The 23,755-nt window shown below is 31.4% G+C and overlaps 1 protein-coding gene across 1 annotated transcript in view; it reads right to left on the reverse strand.

The window, feature by feature from the left end:
- Positions 1-2,751: 2,751 nt before the first annotated feature.
- CD36 (CD36 molecule) overlaps positions 2,752-23,755 on the reverse strand; it is a 33,623-nt gene continuing 12,619 nt past the window's right edge. Inside the window, exons 4-14 of the mRNA XM_025042187.1 lie at positions 19,560-19,714; positions 15,751-15,930; positions 14,442-14,533; positions 12,357-12,403; positions 9,936-10,005; positions 8,404-8,591; positions 7,287-7,405; positions 6,230-6,303; positions 5,607-5,661; positions 4,601-4,765; positions 2,752-3,291 (exon numbers count right to left, since the gene is read on the reverse strand). Of these exons, the coding sequence (XP_024897955.1) occupies positions 4,601-4,765; positions 5,607-5,661; positions 6,230-6,303; positions 7,287-7,405; positions 8,404-8,591; positions 9,936-10,005; positions 12,357-12,403; positions 14,442-14,533; positions 15,751-15,930; positions 19,560-19,714 (1,145 nt within the window). The 3' untranslated portion in view covers positions 2,752-3,291. The remainder of the gene's footprint in view (positions 3,292-4,600; positions 4,766-5,606; positions 5,662-6,229; positions 6,304-7,286; positions 7,406-8,403; positions 8,592-9,935; positions 10,006-12,356; positions 12,404-14,441; positions 14,534-15,750; positions 15,931-19,559; positions 19,715-23,755) is intronic.

Below are 23,755 nucleotides of genomic sequence, written 5' to 3' on the forward strand. Positions count from 1 at the left end.
ACAAAACAGAAATGAACTTATACAGAGTTCTATGAACATTTCGATGGTTGCCAGATAGGAGGGGAGTTGGGTAGATTGGTATGAAAGAGAAAAGGACCAAAGAGTACAAGTTGATAGTTAAAAAATAGTAATGGAATATAAAGTGTAGCATATGGAATATAGTCAATAATATAATTATGGTGTCAGATGAATACTAGGTTTATTGGGATGATTATTTCATAAATTATGTAAATGTCTAATCTCTGTTGTATACCTGAGACATATAATTTTGAATGGCAACTGTAATTGAAAAATTTAAAATATATACAAAATAAATAAAATGCCACATGTGTGAAGCACAATAAAATGCATATATTTTCAGAAATACCTGAAAAATGAAGCTATTTCTGAGCCACAAAAGGAAAAAGCAGAGTATCCTAGTGTGTATTTGATACAAATATAAAACAGCAACTGATTTTAGTTCATTAGTTCGACTCACTGTAAATAAATCAGGAAAATCAATTATAGGTTATTCTGTTGATATAAGCAGAAAAACAAAATGAACAGTGATTATCTAGAGTTCAAAATCCATTTAGAATTATAGATAAGCCAGAAGAGGCAGGTGAAGAGAGAATAGCCAGTGTTGCAAATCCATTAGACTTCAACCAGAAAAACTGAATTGTCAGAACACACTTAAAGCAAACTCTAGCTGAAAAGATATTGTGTACCTCGGGTATTGATAACAGGTTAAAAGACTGATAGATTGTTGCACACATATAAATCCAAACACAAATATCATGCACGTTCGGAGCGAATTTTCAGACATAATCATTGTTTTCCCTAAAATGATACTCACTTTACTTCTTTTTCTTTTTTTGAGAACTGAAAGCTATATAGATTGTCCTTCTTCATGAACCTGTCCATAACAATAAGCGTTAACCCATTTTCAGATGCCACAGACTCTGTAACATGTTGACCCCTTTGCACATGCTATAGGTTTTCAAACTTAAGTTATGAACAATTAGAGTTTTTGTGGTGGTTAAACATAGTTTGAAATAAAAATGTGCCTCTGTCAAATGGTGCAGTTTTTCTGTGGAATAAAGTGTACACATTCATCCACATACAATTATAAGTATTCGAACATTTACCCTCTCTGAACACCATACACTTTCTCTGTGGCAAAACTACAAGTCACACATTTAATACATTCTCAAAAGTGCCCCATTCCTACCTCAGTGCACATATGTGCCATTCTTTAAAGAATTGTTTTTCCTACTGGGTATTTATAATATACTTATTTTAGTGTATGGATTAACTTTCCTCATGTACATATTTTATAAAATTTAGAGAAAAAATGGTGAGGAATGATAAAGATTAGAATATAAATGTATTAGTTAAATAATACTAAAGATACATAAGTCGAAATCTTTTTTTTAAAAAAGCAAATGATTAAAGTAAAAAAAAAAAATCTTTTTCTTGATACCTAAATACTATGACAAGCATTTCTATATGAAGATTTTTTAAATCTGAGTTATTGATTGGATCTACAAAACTTACCAGAGGTAGATATGTATTTCCTCATTCAATTCTTTTGAACAGTTACAACTTTACATAGCTCAGACCTTCTTAGTTCAAGAATTTAAAAAAATATCCTTTGTATTCTCTTGGATCAACATGTCCACGAAGATCCTAAAGTAAATTTTTCTCTTATCAGAAGAGGATTTCTAGAATCTATTTTTACATGTAAATATATTAGATACTTTTTCTTTCCTCTCCCAATTAAATAGAAAGACACTAAATCAGTATGCTTGGAGTACCTTCATTTTTCTTAAGATTCTTCCAAACTGGTAGTGTCTTAGTGTGGAGTTTTCAGTATTTACCCTGGCTGCTAACATGAGGATACCAAGTTAGACTTAATTTTAGTATCCAAACCAACCAGTTACTAAACTCCTATGATCCTATTAACCTCTGTATGTAAAACACAAGACAGAATGTGGTTCATCTTCTCTGTCTATGAGAAACTTTTTAGGAGGGCTAGTGCTCTCAGGAATAAGTGAACCCCTGCTAAAGAAGGCAGGATTACCTAATAATGTGCCTCCTTATAAAGAAGGCAGGATTACCTAATAATGTGCTTCCTTTCACAGTCTAGAACTTAAGTCATGCTGCTATAAAGAATGAAACCAAATATCTTTTTGCTTTCCCCCCCCAATTGGTTCAAAAAATTAGCCTAGGATGAAGAGTCACAACTGAATCAGAATATTTCAGAAGGAAATTTGGATTCATAAAGAAATATGGATTCAGATAAAATATTTCAGTCAGAAAATTAGGGTAAACGTTTTGTAACACAACAAGAACTAAGCAAAGTGCAGGAATTTAAGGAAGAACATCTTTTAATGGTTGAAACCAGTCTTTCTGAGGTGACTATGAAAGCAAGAAATATTACAACAAATAACTATTAATGCATATTCTATTCTTTATAAACTTTCATACAATAATTCTTTATTCTCATTTACATCTTTTAATATTAGCACAGCATTCTGAAGTTGTGAAGCGTAAGTTGTAAGTAAATGAGTAGAAAGATCAAAATCTACTCAGATTTCCAGAAGAGCTGCAGAATGTAGAAAACGGCAAAGTCCTCAAACAGAAAGTCAAAATGTGCAGAAAATGATATCCATTTGCTTAATCAGTGATATATATATAAGCTCATATTGTTATAAACTAAGAATATAATTACAATGCTTGCTGTTGCTGCACAAAGAATTCCATAGAGAAACTTAAGTAATGTGTAATAAATGACTCAAAGGCTAATGATTTATTTCCCATTGTTAAATGTCTTTCGAGATAGTTGATTGTCTACTGAGAGTCCTAAGTCGGTTGCAAGTAAACACACACTGTGGGAGTGTTTTCCATTGATGAGAAAGGTAAGAGTTCAGGGTCCAGAATTTGTTTAGCGTATCTACTCCTTTGCTGAATTTGTCACCAGGGAACCAATTAGTAAATCAGTACCAAATAAAAATAATTGGTTCATGCTTGAGTCAGATCTGTAGAAACTGAAATCAATTCATTCGTGTACATGATGAATTTTAAAAGGTTCCAGTTTCTTGTTCAAATATGGATTTAAATGTCATCTTAATAATCCTTTAGTAATGTGCTGCTGCTTAATGTAAAAAAAAAAAGAAAATAGTGCCACCATTTCTTCAACTGTAAGATTAGATGTGTTTTGTAAAAACAAAGCATATCTTCATTTCGTAGGTCAGTATTAACAAAGGTCCTGATGTTGCTGGTACATAAATGTAAAGATTCATTTGCTGCCTGGAAAGTAAAAGAAATGTTACTATTTATTAGAAAGCAGTGGGAAAATAAAATAGCTAATACTCAAATTCTATATATCTAAGATAGAATGGATATTGATGAATCCCTGGCTCTTGGAAACTCATGAAACTATATGAGGGATTAGATGTGATAGCATATATGAAACATTTAGCATGATCTTGTACATAATAAAAGCTCAATAATTATCAGCGGCAGCTCTATAATTTCTACATAAGACAGCTTAGGGCCAACAGTCTGATTGGACTTTTTTGTTTTGAAGTTGTGGTTTTCAAATAAATATATTGCTTTTTTTAGATTTTTGAGGGGTGCCTGGGAAGGGACAACTGATGAAAACTATCAGGGAGGCAGAGAATTCTCCCCCACAGGCCACAACGATGGCACTTATAATTATTAAAGAAAGGCTCTATTTAGGGCAAATGGATCAGGCATTCATTCCTGTTTATGTACAAGGGGACTCAGGCACTAATATCTAAAACACAGAGTCCTGAACCACCTCTATGATTTTGCTAAAACTCAATCGTCCATATTTACCTGATTTTTTCTCTAAACTCTGAGTAATTTGGTTTTACTGTGTTGAACACTATTTTCTCCAATTCTCTTCTACTGTTATAATCAAATTATAGCTCATGAATTTTAATTGTTCATCTGGGCTTTCTCATTAAACATCTATGGTCCAAACCTGATTTTGGACAATGCATGGTCAGCAAGTCTACATACAGCAAACTTGTTTTTATATTAATATTATCTTCATTTTAAATTTCATTTTATTTCATGTTTATTTTGTAATAGCATATTTTATCTATCACTTTTAGTTCTCTTATTAATTTCTAGCTTATTTATTTTATTTTCTTTTATAAATTTCAATCTCCCCAAATATCTACCATATTTTATTTTACGTAGCTTTTCCTAGTCAGATATGTTACTTATTTTTTATTTTTAAAATCAACTAGAAATAATCAAGAAATGAAAACTCAGAATTTTGCACAAAAGCTATATATGTACTTTTCAAAGGTGACAAGTTTATCTTTTATCCCATTCCTCCCAGAATAAAAGATGTAATAATCTGCTTGATATTCATAGGCCTTATTTACTTATTTATTCAATCTTCATTTATGTCTTTATTTACACTAAGCACCTCAAAACTTTAAGAAAACATTATAAATGATAGTTGGCTAACGTGTCCAGAAAGATTTGTAACCTAATTTATAACCCCTTTTTGACAACATGTAAAAAAATAATATGTAAACTAATATCACTGAAGCATTCTATATATTTTTGGTATACTTACTTATTTTGTTTTCTTTGATCTGCATGCACAGTATGAAATCATAAAAGCAACAAACATCACCACACCAACACTGATTAAGACTGTTTCTATCAGACGAAGGAGGTTTATTTTTCCAGTCACTTTATTTTTGAACATTTCTGCTTTCTCATCACCAATGGTACCGGTCTGTAATTAAGTTAATAATTAGCATTCTGTGTGTAGATCAGTGGAGCAAAATACTTAAAACCCTTTACTTATGTATCACTCTTTTCTCCAAACACCTGTATAGTCATCTATATATGACAAGCCAATGGAATCAATTTGCATGTTAAAAGGCAATAAATGCCAAGATGGAATACAGGATGAAATATAATCCTTCCTTTAGACATATTATCTAGCACTCTTCAGTATACTAGACTCCATTGATCTTTAGAGCTGTCTTACTGAAATCTTCCACAATTTTCCAAAGGATGTTTCCCACTGGCAAAGGAAAATGGTAAGGGTCAACAGTTTCGCTTCCTCTAAAGGCTTATACAATGCATTCACAACGCATTTTCTAATTCTGTGGCTAATCATCCCATGGTTTACACTAAAAAATCTTGTCAGGCAATAGGACAGACTGCCTACCCATACTCTAACCTGGCTTTTATAAGCTTGGTTGGCTTTTATTAGCACTAAAATTAGTAAGTCTTGAATTATTTAGACTTAGAAGTAGGCATGACTTTTCAACACAAGCACTACAACAGCAACAAAAAGGTTTAAAAGATGCATTTTGAAAATAATCTAAAATGATGGGAAGTACTTTATCTTTCTAAAAGAAAAACACTGAAAGTTACACCAATTTGATATTTCTGTGATTTGGTTCATTCAAGTAGCTATAACTAATAATATATAAACTCATCTATATGGGCAATAGAAACATACAACTTCTAATATTATGTATACATATTTAGTTTTGAAACATCAAAAGCATTTTTATATACAAAGAAGTTTACTGCTTTAAAGACTAATAGATAAAAACACTAACCTCATTAAGCCAAAGAACAGGCACAATATAGTTCCGATTCAGATGCTTTAATGTCCTGTAATACACATTTAAAAAATTATGAAAATTTATACTAATACACATATATAACAGAAATTTTAGTAATTACTAGTATATTAAATATCCAGAAATTAGTTGCTCTTGCAAATCAGTTAAGTTCCTTGATTTTTATTCCCTGTAATGAGTCATTTAAATTTTAATATGGCTGTTTCTTAGATATCTTTTACTCTAAAAAACTTTCTAACACAGATTTCTAATTAGATTGACTTTTTCTAAGCACGAATTTTTCCTTTGAACAAATTTTACCCAAGAAAGTAAAATATGAATTCTAAAAACTGTTGTCATAGAAATATTTGGAGAGCTAGTAAAATGAGAGATGCGATGAAATACTGAAAAACACCCCAAAATATGTGTATTATTGCAATGAACACCAGATATAATTCTAAATCTCAAATAAAAGTTATAAGCATTTAAAGATTATTTAATGACATTTAAGCCAAAGGAAAGTTGAAATTTTATATTCTTTCCACTTTCATAGATTTACTCACATTCTTACAAGAAAATACTAAAAATCATGTAACAATAACTTTGTTCAAGAGACTTACTCAATTTTTTTCGCTGGCTTGACCAATATGTTGATCTGCAGCCGTTTTGCAAATTGTAAAGTGAATCCAGTTATCTAAAAACAGAATAAACTAAAATAATTACTAACTTATTTTTAAAACACAATATCCAAATTTTATTTTTATTGTTATATAGAACTTAAGGTAAAACTGTTCAACTTGAAATTTGTGGAATTTATTAAATAATTAATTGTAATGGGACATATTAAATGTATTGCATATTTAACTCAATAATTACATTATATGTATACATGCATGTGGGTGTATATACATATACATATGTATACACACACTTGTATATTTTTTGTCCAACATAATGTCAAGGTTTTAGTTAGATTTGTGATATTTACCAAAGAAATTTGGGGAATCAACAATAACAATGATAGTACTAAAACATAAGTGCTCATACAGTTAATTTAATTCCTGAACTATGCATGGTCAAATATATATTTAGTCAGAATCCATGTATTATCAGTTTAATAATATAACATATCATTATTTAAACTGAAACATGTCTACTAAAAGTCTGGTGTTTCATTTTTTTGAGTTAATTTAAAAATTAAAACTGTTGTGCTATAGGAATTTTTATAGATTTTTCTTGCCACTAAGTATAATAGATCTTGCCACTAATTCACATACACCCATAAAATCTCCTTTGGTCCTTCATAATATATAGTGTCTCTCCATATAAACAAAACTTATGATTATGTGTAAAATAAGCATAAACTAGTAATTTATATCAAATTGTTTTAAGACAAATAGAATTATTTCAATTGTTGGCACTCCTGAACTATGAACCATTGAAAAGGCTTATAAAATTCTATATGCTTAAAATTTAAATTTAATTACCTTGATATTCCATAAGCAATAGGAAAAAAACAATGCAATTTTCAGTGAAATAAAAGTAATACATCAAGATCATGATTCAATAAATGTGATCAATGATGTGATTGACAAGGAGAGAATTTATTTTTTCTTTCGACTTCATTGTTTTAAAAAACAATATTAAACAGATTAGATCAATAGTATATTTGCTTACAGGTTCAACATCTAAGTATGTGCTATGTTCTTCTTCCTTTGGATTTAAGCCTTCAATATTTTCTGCAATTTCAGGACTTGCATGTAGAAAATGAGGAAGTGAAATGAACACCGGTTTTCCTAGAAACAAGTTTTAAGAAAATAATTGGAGACAAATCATTTTCCTCATTTCACATGCCACTCAGAAAAAATTCCTTAAAAATAAAGATTTTAAATTAAACAAATGCACAGTTGAGTTTTAACACTTATTTTGGGGGATGAGAGTGAGAGATGATTATAACGTGATCACTATTACATACTAATAAAATATAAAATTCTGTGTCATTCTATTAACCTAGTAATAGAATGTTCATTCCTTAGGCGTTAATTTTTAATATGTAAAGTTTAACTGCTGAACACAGTTTCATCCATAAATATTCATGTTTCAGGCAGTAATACATCTATGAACTGATAATTAAGAGGTTTTTCTTTCCTTTTCATACTCATTCCAATATGAAGAAGGTGAACAAAATAAGACACTCTAAATTCTGTTTAAGTCAATTATTGTTTTAGCAACATACTATTTTCAAGGGGGAAAAAAGCTAGAAAAATGGCAGAAGGATAGTTGGGATGCTCAAAGTATTCTGGGAATTATTCTGTTTTACTCTAAATCTCAAAGGAGAACAATGATTTTGCATAGCAAAGGAAACTATCAAAAATGAAAAGAGTACTTAAGGAATGGGAGAAAATAATTGCAGACCACATATCCAATTACTAGTTCTTATCCAATATATACAAGGAACCAACCCATACAACTAAAAAGAAAAAAGAAAAAAAACAGTGAAAATCAACCAAATTTAAAAAATGGGCGAAGGGCCTAAATAGGCATTTTCCAAAGTAACATAGGAAAATAGCAATGTCACTTTATCTAACAATCACTAAGTTTTGTAGCACTGAAACATAGTTGGGACCTTGAACACAACACAAAATTAAAATCAAAATTTCTACCATCATCCTTACTTTCTGTCCTTGTTTTCGCACTTTAAATGCTTAGTGAAAAGGGATCTTAGGTAAAGGTTACATTTTAAAAAATACTACAAATTATGTCCTAAACTGTAATATTGAGAATATATACTCACCTTGTTTGCATTTGCTAATATCTAGCACACCATAAAATGTACAATTATTTGAGACCTCTCTGTCTACACAGAAACAATGGTTGTCTGGATTTTGAAATGGAGATGCAAAGGCCTTGGGTGGAAGAATAAACCTATACACAGGAATTCCTTTCAGATCATGTTCGGCTCCAAACACAGCATAGATTGACCTAAACACAGAGAAGAAAGAGCTTCATTCCAGGAAACAATTACATTCTGGAGATCAGTTTTTTCTTAGTTTTAAACTTGTTTTCTTTCTTTAACTTAGAAAAATCTGATATACTCTCAGTAGAATTCTTGTTTAATTTTTGGGAAAAAAGTTCTTGTAAACTTTTAGGGCATACCAGAACTTAATATCTGAGTATGAGCTATTCTTACCTTTGTTTTCAAAAGCTTGTAAGAATAATTTTTGCTTATGAAGTACAGTTTTTGTAGTTTATTTCCTCTATAGATTAAACATTTACATGACTCTCAAATTCTTTATTTGTTCCCAGTTCAAATAAAAATAAAATGCCTTTCAGAACTTATCCATGGAGAGAAAAGCCACTTATTTGCCAGGGTGTGTCCATGTGAAGGTTTGATATATAGATATAGATAGAGAGCAAGAGAGCAAGAGAGATAAACAGACACACTACACCTCCATCATTTACCACCATATCCACCATTACCTAGGCAATGTGCTGAGGTTCAATACATATTTTATTTTACAATTCTAATAGTTTTATTCTTTGACTGAAAGAAACAATTTTACCTTTTATTTTAATTAAATGTATTGGAGTGACATTGGTTAATAAAATTATATAGGTTTCAAGTGTATAACTCAATAATACAACATCTGTATATTGCCTTGTGTGTTCAACACCCAAAGTCAAACCTCCTTCTGTCACCATATATTTGACCACATTTATCCTCATACATATTTCTGACAATCTCCAGATAACTCTATATGAAAAAAAATACTGCTTTCTTCAATTTTACAGACAAGGAAAAGATGAAGAGATATTAAATATTTGCTCACAACCACATAGCCTTTAGGAACCGGGCTAGGATTCAAACATATTGGTGTGAGCTTCAATGCTTGTGTGGTTTCTACTAGGCCCTATTAATTTGAAAAGATGCCATAGTAGCAATAGAGCACATTAATTGACATAGTTCTGTGACAGTGACATTATCTTCTCTGGACATCTCTAGAAAAACTGGGCGTAGAGGCTAGACTTGGCCATTATTTAACGTACCACCAGTTTAGTTAAAAAAAGGAAAAATAGTTCACAAGAAGAAAATTATTTGCATTATGCAAAATATCTTTCTATATTCTTCAATTTTTTAAAGAGTTAATAAATATATTATGAGTATCATATTGTATTTATTTTTAATCAAGAAAAATTTCCCTAGGTGTATTTCATTTTTCTCAAATAACATTACTAAGTATGAGCTTCTTGGTGTGTGTTTTATTTCTTGGTTACTTGGGGAAAAAAGTTCTGACTCACAGAAATACATTGGTGTTTTTGTCTTACCTGCAAATGTCAGAGGAAAAGAATTGTAGTGTCCGTGTCTTCTCAACAAAAGGAGGAAACGAGGCTGCATCTATTTAAAATTAAGCCAGTGGCAAGAGATTAGATGTAATGTGTGTCCTAGAAAAACCTAGAAATCTCTATTCCAGCATTGTCAATAGAAATAATAATGCAACTTGTATGTAATTTTAAATTCTCTAGTAGCCACATTTTAAAAACTAAAAAGAAACAGATATGTTTATTCAACCCAATATATCCAATATATTGTCATTTATTTTTTTTTCCAAAATATTGTCATTTAAACACATAATAGAGTGGCACTTTTCTTACCGTGATGTTCATTCAGAACTCCTTATAGATATGCATTGTTCTTACTTTTGATGGTGATTCATACATTTGCACTAATGACTGATTAATATTTTTTAATCATTTATTAAATTTCTCTCATTTAACAAAATTCCTTGCAAATGATTTGAAAACACATCCATCAAACTAAAAGGGCATTTTTTGAGTTTACTGAATTTCTGCTGTGGTTATGATCCATAGCACACACTGGATATGTAAAGAAGTAACTAAATAACTCTTCCACTTGCTTCTTAAATGTTTATCACCAAAATGAGCCACCATTGAATGCTTCTGTTCAAAAGGGTAAGACCTATCCCTCAATTATGAATTTCAGGTTATTCTGGTAAGTGTTCCAACCTTGTAATCTTATTAACTTTCACTTATATTCTTGTGATAAGTGAAATGAAACAGATTACTGAACTTGATCCTGGCAATCGGAGAATTGGATATTAAAAAGTAGTTTAAACTCCTCAGAGGTCCCTGAGTGGGCATTGCCTACAACTGTCTCTCTAACATCTTAACCATAAAAGGAAAAGGAAATGGTGAAAGTTTTAAAACTTATTATTTAAAACATCACTGAAGGTTACATCATAATCTTACTAACAATTACCATGTCTCTTCGAACTGATTGAGAAGTTAGAAGAAGCATTTGTAAATCGTAATGAGAACATATCGAAACTTTTGTGTTTCATTAGTCTCTTTTCCCTAGTGTTGTTACCAAGGATCTCACAAAGATTACGTCAGAGTCCCCTGCCCTGTCCAATCTATGTTCCTAGTTTGTTTAATTTCTGTTTTCTCATCTATTTATATTATTGTCATTAATGAATATTCTACCTCCTCTTTTAAAATTTCTCTACTCAACTTTGGACAGAATTGTTTAATGATTTTTTTTCTTAAACTAAGAATCTTTTAGTATTTAGGAGCAGCACAGTGTATTTCTCTCTGTATCTAAGGACTAAAGTTTCATGCTTATCCAATTACTAGAGTTAGTAGTATTGGGACACTTGACAATTTATTTGCAGAAATGCTTTACTTAGAAACAAATTTCTTCCTTCTCTTCATCCACCCCTGTGGCTCAAAGCACTACAAAGTAAACCAAACAGTGTTTTTGCTGTTTTTTTTTTTTTTTTCTATAAGGGAGTGAAAACAAAATTAAAAATGCCAAACTCAACAATAGTTTTGGTGTTCCCTGTTTCCTTTTTAGTCCTTAGTTTTTGCAAAACTTTGTATTTCCTTAGTTTTTGCAAAACTTTGTATTTCACTTTCTTTATCTTTATTGTTTTTCTACAGTGTTACTTCACCAACTTTGTAAACATTATTCTTCTTCCTCTACTTAGTTGTTGAAAACTCACCTCTGATTTAAATTATCTCATGATATTTGATTCCCATTATTCTTTAAAATTTTAATTCTTAAATTAATAGGCATATGTATACTTTGCTTTTCCTCAAGGAGTAAAATAAGCCAGATCTAACCACACTCTAAATCTAAGTTCATAGTACTATCTTTTTCCCAGTTCTAATTCAGAATGTCCATTTTTGCATACTCTTAATGGTTAGTAAACATCTAACTGTGTTTTTTGTTTTCTCTCTTATTCTGACCACCTTATGCAAAATAGAAGGCATTGTCCTGCAACTTTACCAATTTTACTTCAGCTTGAAACCTCACTTGGAAATATAATTTACCTTTGCAATGACCTTTTTTAATTTTCTCAATTTTAAATTATTATTTGTACAGTATTTACAAAAGATGTGAATAGTAACTATTTTTCTAAATTTTTCAACCCCTTCTATTGCTAGGAAGACAGTTCATTAAGTAAAGTTTTTACAAAGCAAAACATTTTTCCTAGTAATGCAGGAAAGGCTAATAATTCTCAATAGTTAATCTTCAGAAATCCTATCACATTAAACAGATATTTACTAAGACTACATAAGAATAGAGACTGAGTTATGTTGTGGGGATAGAAAGACAGGTCAATACACATTCTCCACCTTCGAGAATCTTGTAGGTGTGGTGGTGGATTTGTGGGGGAGAGAAAGGTGGATTCATTGTGATTATTGCTACAAAACAAATGCTCTTACCTGTACCATTAATCATGTCACAATAACTTGACCAATAGCTGAGATTCCTTAGGAATTAAAAAAAAGAAGAAAATGAACAAAGACATTGTCATTTCAAGAGTACCCTTTTCATTTTGTCTATTATGACTCAATACTTCTTCTAAAATTATACAGATTAGACCTGGCAAATGCTAAGTTTAAGAAATGTTCTAAATCCTTCAGTTTATATATTCTTTGAAGCTTTCATCTTATTAAATTAAGTGCCTGATACCATTAAGTGACCAGATTATAAAATAAAAACTGCCAAATGTTGTTAAATAAAAATAAATTAGAATAGACACAGTTCTGAAAAAAAAGAAAAGAAAAGAAAAGAAAAACATCTACCAGAAATTTAGAACTCTACTTAGGGAAAATTTTTTTTCCAATGGCAGAAATAAGTTATTTGGTAGTATGTTGAGTGTTCAAACTAAATAGGAGGAAAATATTAAGTGGGTAAATGATGTAAGCTCAGTATGAGAGAGAAGAGGAGAGTGGGGAAGAGGAAAGAAAAGCAGATATTTGATTAATGGAGATTGGAAACCTGTACATAATCAATTTAAATGTTCCCGCCCTTTTAACTCTTACATGAACTGGGATTAAAGTAGGACAGAATTTAATTTATACTCTTCTGTCTAGATTAGATATCTCTGTGTGTGTGTGTGTGTGTGTGTGTGTGTGTGTATGTTTGTGTATCTGTCTGTCTGTCTTTCATAATAAAAAACATAGTAATAATAGTTTCTCTGCATCCTCAACTACATTTTGGTGATGGAAAAACTTTTTCTGCCTCCTGACATATCATCCAGTGAGATGTCGATGCAAGTTGATGCTTCTTTTTAAAAATAGATTAAGCTGTTAATCCTACATAGTGTTGACATGATCAGTTAAATAAACCTTACCATAATCTTAAACTGAAATAAAATTTTTACTTCAATTAGTAGCACTTAGCAACTCTCCTCAAAATCTCTCTATATATTGAAATGGAGGAAATTTTCATGTTCCTCACTATAAAAATAGTGATGTGATTTTCCCTGAAATAAACATTTAGAAGTACTTTTTTTTTCCTTCACTAGGCTTTTCTATAAAAATATGTGCTTATAAACTCTGTAGAAGAAAAAATACTACACTAGTGACTAACTGTTGTGTGCAATTTTTAGATAGAGACTCAGTGTGAGAAAATGATTTCTTATATTCATAAAAACATTCTATCTCTATTTTGATTACTTTATTCTTTTTCTTTTCTTCAGGAATTAAGTTATCCAGAGCATATTTATTAAGTTTGAGGAGAAGAAAAGTCTTTCTCCTCTGATATTTATTAGAGTTCTTCCTACTTTACACATATGATAAAGTATCAATATTCCAGGTGACTAGGCAGGAGCTTGAAAAAGGAAATTGTAGCTGTCTGGACATGTCTTATTCTATTACTACTTCAAAGGAGGCATGCTCTTTATTTTTAAGTTTAATATATAAGTTTAAAACTACATAAAAATCCTAATTCCATTTTTGTACTGATAAATATATCAATATATCAATATAGAAAATTATTTTGAGAAAATTTTGAAAGAGAAAATCATTGAAGTGTTCACATGGATTCATTAAGCTTTTATCTTTATAGACACATTAGGTCATATCAATGTAATGAACAATTTTTATTTGATATGCTCAGTAAAAAGGTTTTAAAACCCAATAAAATATATTTTTCTGCCGGCTAGAGGATCAGTTGATATATTGATTTTCTTTCTTTTCATTTGTGTTTATCTAATTGTATGGGTACACTGTAATGCTGGTTATGCAGTAGAAATGGAAATAGTCCCTTCGTATTTCTTTATTAAGAGAACCTGTAGGTAAAGGAAAACCTAACTCTAAAATGACACTGATTTTCAGCAGCTATGCACTAGTTTGACTAGTTGTTATAACTAAATCATTAATACCTGTCCGAAGAGGAATTTTCAGGGCTGAGATACAAGCAGGTTTGTTCCATAGGTTGATGTCTGTCCTGTGCCTTCCTAGTTGTTAAAAGAATACTGCCTAAAAGTACTCTAGTTACCACACACTTTACCTGATACTTACTTTTTACCTTTATAAGTGTCAATTACAGCAACTTTGCTTATGTCATCTTTTCCATTGAAAACTGTATAAACTCCATCTGCAGTATCGTTGTACTGAAAAGATATGTACAAAAAAAATTAATTCTAGAGCGAACCATATTTTCCAAGTTAAAAAATATGTAATTAATTCACTTTTGCATTTCTCAATGTTTAGTCATAATTCTTTTATATAATTTAAAATGCATATGCAATAAAATTATTGGTCTTTAACATGTTAAAAAGATGGAATATAAAAAGTACCTGTAAATAAGTGCTAGATGCTGAATCAGAAGAAGAAAACAAATATCAGAAAATGGCATAATCCAGACTCTAGTACTCTTTGTCATAATTAAGCCAGCAAAACAATTTTGATTACTACTACTATTACAAAATCTATAAGAACAATGACAGATTTCTGGAGGTATTCTAAATGTTATGATCTTTAATAAGTGGTTAACAAAAATTAGGTATACAAAATTACAAGAAAAGAGTTACAAGTATCTGAGTTAAAAAATAACTGAATCTCTGTTCCCTTAATGCTTTCTCCATGACACTTAATTGATAGATAACCTTGCAATTGTAAATACCATCTAAAAGGAAAATAACAGTAATAAACCGGAGAATATAACTAATATCACTTATTGTGACAAATCATAGTCAAACTCCCAATTCAAGAGTCAGCTTGTTCAATTATAATTCAAAGCACTAAGCTATAACTAATTATATCACTAAGTTCACATTTTCCTTAACCTCCAAACCGTCATTTCATGACATTTATGGACCACTAAAAGTTCTTACTAACAAACTCCATTAAAATAGGACATTGCTAATTTATCAATACTATTCAATGCAAATTTAGGCTAACTTTTAAATTTACACTAAAATAATTTGTGACAGGTCCAGAGAAGGAGGATGATAGAATGAATACATTTAACACAATTAAAGGTATGGTATTAAATTCATTTTTTTGAAAAGGAAAATCAAAACAAAAATAGTGATCAAAGCCTTACTAGCTTATAACCTAATTTTAGAAAAATTGTTTATTTATTAAAGAATGGAAATTGGATTAGATCTCAGCTTCTTAATTTTAAATTTAATAGTTAAATATAGATAAGTAAATTATCTGAACTAGGAAAGTTCGGAAACCATGCGAGAAACTTTCAAAAATTAGAATACATATTCCCTGATCAAAAATAGGGTTAACACACTAAATTATAAAATTATGAATTTCCTATACATTATAATTATCTAATTGAAGCATAACAATATTGACATTCATATTTGGTACTCACAGGAAAAAATGCACCAACTGTAGTAGTAATAGGGTATGGAACCAAACTCAAGAATGGATCCTTATAGCCCCACAATAGTTCTTTCACAGTTCTCCTTTGAAACAGAGATGATTTCGACTTTTTGATAAGCGAATTGAGTAACACTTGAACAAATGCATTTGGATAGAGATGGGGTGCAGCCTACAAAAAAAATCACCGTTTAAGACACCATTTGCTGTATCACATATTTAACAAATAAGTGGACTAAAAACTAGAATTAAATTTAATAAAAGTTTTAAAACTGTATCTGTAAAATTACTGCCTTTCAGACAAGAAAAAGCTAAAGAGTTCATCACCACCCAATCACTATTACAAGAAATGTTATAGGGACTTCTTTAAGTAAAAGAAAAATAATTTAATGGAAGGCCTTCTTCTTAACGGAGTCTGACTGGGGAGAATCTATCCAGAATAAGTTTTAAATTAGAGGGAACAAATGGCGTAGATGATAGAAGCTCTGTTAATCCCTCTGGTGACCAAATCAAAGTTGTGATGAAAACAAAGAGCAGCAGCAAGGAAAAATTGCCTGGGATCTAGAGGAACAAGCCATACAATTAGGGAGAAATCCAAGAAAGCACCCTGCAATGGCAGAAGGTAGGACGGGGTGAGTGGCTGAGAGAGTTGGAGGCTGCGGCAGCAGCAGAAGCCTCTTAAAGGGGCTGTGTCCATGAGTGGATTTTTTGTGGTGATGAACCTACTTGCTCTGAGCACCAGTGCCAATTAGGCTGAGCACAGGGGGCACCAGGGACTTACAGGGAACACTGAGTTGTCGGAGTGAAGGCCAGGGTGAGACTCACTTTGTAGAGAAGTGCCGGTAGTATCCATTGTTCCTTGTTGAGTGGACACAGTGCCACCATAGCATTGACATCATCAAACTTGATAACAGAGGTCTCTCCACCCAGAAGATTCCCTGAAACCCCACCTCCCCCAACTTGCGGCTTCACCCAAGCAACATCCAGATATATCTTCAGTGAGTCAGGTGCTCCTTGCTGAGCAGCACCTAGACTCACGTTGGAGGCAGCTGGCCTCAGATTCTCGTGTGGCCTTTTGAGGCAACTATAAGCACAGCATTTGTGGATTGCTTGACAAATCTTAACAGGTGGCCCCAGAGGGGCAGAGGTTTGGGCTAAGCTTGGTCTGCAGCTGAACCCCTCTCAGGACTGTGCCACTTCACAAATCCACACTAGTAAGTCTGGAGACTTAGGAGCTTTGCTTAGTACATAGAAACAGATATGGAAAGGTAGCCAAAATGGGAAGACAAAGAAGCAGAAATCATATGAGAGAACAGAACAGAGATCCAGATATAATGGAGTCAAGCAAACTAACAGATGCCGAGTTCAAAACATTGGTTCTAAGATGCTCAATGAACTTATGGGAAGTGTAGATGAATTTAGTGAGAACTTCAACAAAGAGATAAAAAGCATAAAAGTAGAAATGGAAATTATAAAAGGGAACCAGTCTGAAATGAAGAACACATTATCTGAGATAATGTATGCTAGATGAAATAAACAAAAGAATGAACAAAGTGAATAAAGGAAAGGTTTAAATGCCCTGTTTAGAGGATGGGAAAGCTAAGGACACTCAGTCAGAATGGCAAGAGATAAGATGCCAAGACTATAACAATAATTTAAGGAGCATATGGGACACTATTAAAGATCCAAATATCTGTCTGATCGGCGTACCTGAAGAAAATCAAGATGTTGAACAGCTGTTTGAAGAAATAATGATGGAAAACTTCCCTAACCTGGTGAAGGAAATGGATGTAAAACCCCAGGAAGCTCATAGGATTCTAAAAATCAGGGATCCAAAGAGGCCCACACCAAGACACATTATAATTAAAATGCCAAAGTTTAAATACAAATACTCAGGGTCTACAAACAAGGATAATTTATCCGGCAAAGCTATCATTTAGAGTTGAAGGACAGATAAAGAGCTTCCCAGACAAAAATAAGCTAAAGGAATTTATCACCACCAAGCCAGTATTACAGGAAACGTTAAAGGGACTTCTTTAAGAAGGAAAAATACAAGACTCACTTCACATTAAAAAACATACACAGACTTAAAGGAAAAGGATGGAAAAAGATATTGCTTTGATAGCCCTAGAAGGTATTTAAGTCAGATAAAGATAAACACTATATGATTTCACTTATATTCAGAATCTAAGGAATAAGAAGAACAAACTAATTAAAACCAGACTCACAAATATAGTGGACAATTTGGTGATGGACAGAGGGAAGGGAGGTTTGGGGGGCAGGGAGAATGGGGTAAAGGAAAAAGAAGTACAAATTAGTAGCTGATGGATGGTCATGGGATGGGGAGCACAGCATAGGGAATGCAGTTAGCATTAATACATTGGCTAGATGGAGGGTCAGGGGAGGAAGGGAGCAATGGGGGGATCATTTTACAAACTATATAGATGTCTAACCCGATGTACTGTATAGTTGAACTAATTAAATTTAAAAAAAAGAAAATTGAAAAAATATATAAACAATAAAATGGCAATAACTATATACCTATAATTGCTTTAAATGTACATAGATTAATTGCTTCAATCAAAGACATAGGGTGGTTGAATGGATAAGAAAACAAGACCCACACATATGCCACGTACAAAAGACCCTCTTCAGATCAAAAGACATACACGGACTGAAAGTAAAGGGATAGAAAAAGATATTTCATGTCAATAGAAATGAAAAAAAAAAAAAAACTGGGATAGCAATAATTATATCAGATTAAAAAAACTGTAAAACAAAGGCTATAACAAGAGACAAAGAAAGATCCAGCAATTCTACTTTTGGGTATTTATCTAAAGAAGCCCGAAATGCTAATTTGAAAAGACATATGCTTCCATATGTTCACTGCAGCATAATTTTAATAGCTGAGATATGGAAGCAACCTAAGTGTTCATCAGTAGACAAATAGATAAATAAGAGGTGGTACATATATACAATGGGATATTGCTCAGCCATTACAAAAAGAATGAAGTTTTGTTATCCGTAACAACATGAATGGACCTAGGATGTATTACACTAAGTGAAATAGGTCAGACAGAGAAAGACAAACACCATATGATTTCACTTATAAATGGAATCGAAAATACAAAATAAACAAACAAAACAGAAAAAAAACCTCATAGATACAGAGAACATTTTGATGATTGTCAAATGGGATCAAATGGGAGGAGGGTTGGAAGGATGGGTGAAAAGGGGAAAAGAATTAAGATGTGCAAATTGCCAGTTATAAAAACAGTCACGGGGATATAAAGCATAGGGAGTATAGTCAATAATATTGTAATAACCACATATGGTATCAGATGGACACTAGACTTACTGGAGTAACCACTTCATAAGATACATGAATGCCTAGTCACACTATATTATACACCCAAAACTAATATAATAAAACTAATAAAATGTAATTGAAAAGTTAAAAAATATATTTACAAAATAAAATTACTGCTAAATCTTGCCAAAACTAAAAGTATAATTTGTCTAACCCCAAGATAAGTAAATTTCTCTGCCTCAGTGTCAGACACAAGAAGATATTCAAAGTTCTATTTTGTTTAATGATATACTTTAAATAGTCTTCTAATTCAGTTGATTATTATATGATTTTTGTCATCTTTCCTAAAGACCATAACTCTATTCAAAATAACAACATAGGAACACATCTTTATAAAAATGACAGAATAAATACTATCTAATGATATCTAATCACAAGATTAATTATAGTGGATTCTAAGTATTTCAAAACAAATAATTTTGTCTACGCACAGCAACAGCCAGATTGAGAACAGTCAAAGTGTCATTCTCTGTTCCACTTGATAGTGAAGGTTCAAAAATGGCAGCATTGGGCTGTACAAAAGAGACTGTATTGGTCTCAGGGTTGTGGGTTATATTATCCTTGGCTAGAAAACGAACTCTGAAATACAGAAGTAAATACAATTCAAAATTATTATGTCAAGTGAACATTAGGTCTCAAATGTCATTCATTTGTGCAACAAATAATTTTTGAGAATATGTCAGATATTATGTTAAACAATTGGGTTTAAGTGATAAAGAAGCCAATGATTGGTCTCTAGCAAATTAGAGAAGAGGGTCTTAAATTTGCATAGCAGGGAAGAATATGAATTATTATAGGAGTTTACACAGAATCTATGGGAAAACAAAGAACAGATACTAATCCAGACTGGGATGGTCATGCTGGAGTAACAGTCAAGATACATAAATAGTCCTAATTACAAATAGAAGTTTAGTTAAGTGAAATAGTGTATAAAGTAGTATGCTATGTGTAAGATAAGAAAGAACATGATATATTTTTAGAAGTGCAAATGGTTAAATTTGTTTGCATTACAGAGTGAGAGAGTAAGGAGACTGGTGAGAAATAAAGCTCTTGAAACAAGCAAGATCACAAACACAAAAGGGTTACACATCCCATACTTAAATGTTTAGCCTTTATCCTGAGGGTAGGGAGGAGACAGGAGAGAGTTAAGCAGGGAAATATTAAGAACACATTTTCTTATATTAAAAAAAATGCTCAAAGTACATAGTACAGCCCTGGCTTTTCCATATTTTCCAGTACTGTAATGAGAATTAAAGATAACTAATGGAATATAATTTCCATTTTACAGACCAATTTCCCTCCCTCTCCCCTCCATATATTGAATACTGATTAGTTCTAAGCTCTTGGCTATAACGTCTCTAGGTTTCAAAGTACCAACTACTTTTTAGATATGTGGTGAAGGGTGATTGTTATGGAGAAAAATCTTTTACAAGTATAAGATATTGAGATGAAATAATGTATACTTCATTCATTGCACTATCATGTATTTGAATGTCTATTATATGAGGTAAATAGACAACTAAAATAAAGACTAAAAAAAATGAGACTAAAATATTTTTTAAAAAGCACCTTTCACTCAGATATATTAAAAACGTAAATTTGTGTAGGGTAGGGATTATGAGTATTTTGTTCCCCAAGCAGTGCCTGGTGTATGGTGAATTCTCAATAAATATTTTTTGGAATGAATAAATCAATTGATGGCTTACGTTTTTTGAAAAAAGAATTCCAAGTAAGCTAGAAAAATATTTTATTTTTAATGTCCTTTCATCAAAGTTTAATTATTTATTCTTTTTGGAGTATTGAAAACACATAAAGGATTATAAAAGTCTGAAATAGCACCCAAGACAGTCTATTATTAGTCAATTCCTATTTTCTCTCAGGCAATTTTATTTTAAAATTAAATTACACATTATTAACACTTAAAATTGAAATACTTTAATTTTCAGGAACATTTATGTATATACAAAATAATTGAAATAATAGCAAAAAAAACGGACCTAAATTCTAGAGCTTACATAAATTGTACTTACAGCATTGTACCAGTAGATGGCACTCACTGAGAAAAATCTTATACTAAGGCTTATCTTTAGAATGTGCTTTAAGAGAACATAATCACTCAAATTTTTTTGTTTAAAAATTAGAATGTATACAAGTCTTGGAAAGGGTTGGTTAATAAGGTCAAAGGAAGAAATTTGTCTTAAATTTTTCTTCAAGACTGCATTCTTTGTATTTCTTCCAAAATGAAGTAACAACGACAAAAGACGTGTTGGATTTGAGAATATTTTGAAGAAATTACCAAGACTTCAAAGAGATTGTAGAGATGGAGTGCGCGTTAGAATGTATGTAATTAAGATCTCAATCCAGGAAATTTATTCTCTGACCCATGTCATACCTTGTCAATCAAAGTTTCATAGAAGTCACTTGAGCAACTATTGACCAAATAAGCCTGTGGTTCTATTTGAGAAAGGCTATTCCTACACTACCTATTTTAACTGGATTCAGAGGATAATTTATGAGGAGGAAGGTTCACCTTAACACATGGAGGACACTTAAGCTATTAACTTTTTCTGAAAGGTAGTTTTCTCATTATTTAAGGCATCCTTAGCAGACACTAATGACTCAATTTTGATGATATCATGAGTCAAGATGACACCTGCCTGATCAGAAATCCATCATTATATAACATTATTATATAACTAGGAATTTTAACACTGTTATATAAATAGGAGTTTACTATTTATAAACTAGCAAATCCAACTTCTCTAACTCTCCCTTTACTGCCTGTCCAAATAAATCAAATATATCTAACTTACCTTCCTATCATCCCTTAGAGATAGAGGCTAAAGCCTCTTAGAATAAACTATATATTAACTGTCACCTATCAAAGCAGGACTAGAACTAGACTTAATATTAGGTACCTGTTTCCACACATTACAAGTACTATCCTGAAAGTAAAAACATAACCTCCCCACAAACAAACACAAAATTAAATAGAAAACATGAAGTTTTTAAACGCTGACAACTATTCTCTTTCTTCACATGTATTCAGTTCAGTCGGGTTATGATTTTTAAACAATTATGCTGAAATACTCATTAGGTCACATGTGAATTCTAGATTTTCATATGTATACATCATAGCTACAACATTTTTTTGAAACAAGATATTCATATCAGCTTTTGATAATAACATAAAACTGTAAGACTGAAAAATAAAAATATTTTCCAAGGTAAGATTTTTTTTTTATGACAATGAAACCCAGAGTTGTGAGTAATCACAGATAAGTACCTAGAGACAGGAGACTTGGGGATAATTGGTAGGACACAATAGGCACCAAGGCCCTCTGCAGCTTATAAATCATGTCTATGGCAAGAGGCACTACCCTCACAACTATCATTATTTCATTATATTTTTTTAATGTAAGTCATCAATCTAGAAACCTATTAATGCATGGGGAGAAAAATATAATTTTTCTATCTAAAGATATCTATTAGACTATCTAAAACAGATAATAAAACTATGAATTATAAGAAATCATTAAAAATGTACTTTGTGGTAAGAATCGATCATGATATATAACTAATTGTAATTATTCTTGAGGAAAAATCACGTATTTGTATAACAAATGATACAGAACATAATTATATTCCCATATAGATATCATAAATGGTTAAGGTTAGTGTTTTTAGCATCTCAACACCCCTTTTTTTTACTTTGATGGTTGGAGAAAAGACATAGTTTATAACTTAAATAGGAGAAAATGTATACAAAAATCTAGGCATTACCAGTTCCTAAGTCTATGTAAACATGAACAAATCACATCACATCCTTTTGTGTCAGTTTTTTTAAATTACAAAATGAAAAGTTCTGGCTAATCATTTCCATCTAGTTCTAACAGTTCAACATTCTATTCAAAAGTATGTTAAACTATTAGGGAATGTAGGATAAAGGTGTAGTATATCCAGTTTCATTACTGAAAAATATATAATAGTGAAACTATTGAATAAATAGAAACACTCGTATGACCTGGAAATTAGGTTGAATAGAAATCTTTAGCAGGTAGCTGTAGTTATATAAAATCAGTTTAATGTTATGATTCTCAAATTTGAGTGTGTATTGTAATCACTCAGAGGGTTTGTAAAACTTATTTCTGGGTTCCAACCCAAGAGTCTCTGATTAATTTGGTCTAGGGTGGGGTCTATGAATTTGCATTTCTACCAAGTTCCCAGGTGATGCTGATGCTGCTAGTACAGGTATCACACTTTGAGAACCATTACAGTAACATATACATTCAATTTTAGGATTTAAAAACTAAAATGCTCTAGTTTTTAAAATTCTGATAGATTTTTTCTATTCAGCATGCATATTTCAGAGTTGTTGAGAATATGTCCCACAAGTATAAAACACTTGTAACTTCTTAAATGTATTTAATGCTGGTCAATTTATAATAAATTCTGCATTTCTTATAATCATTATATCCTTAGATTAGTATTCTATATAGGCAGAAACAAAATATTTCAATGTCTATTATTGGCAAGATAATATAGGTACATTTTAATACAACAGCATTTGTCAAGTGGAAGCTTTTTCAGAAATACATATGGTCAAGGAAAGAGTTCCACTAATTTG

The sequence above is a fragment of the Pteropus alecto genome, unplaced genomic scaffold, assembly GCF_000325575.1.
Source record: "Pteropus alecto unplaced genomic scaffold, ASM32557v1 scaffold69, whole genome shotgun sequence".
In the NCBI taxonomy this organism is placed as follows: Eukaryota; Metazoa; Chordata; class Mammalia; order Chiroptera; family Pteropodidae; genus Pteropus; species Pteropus alecto.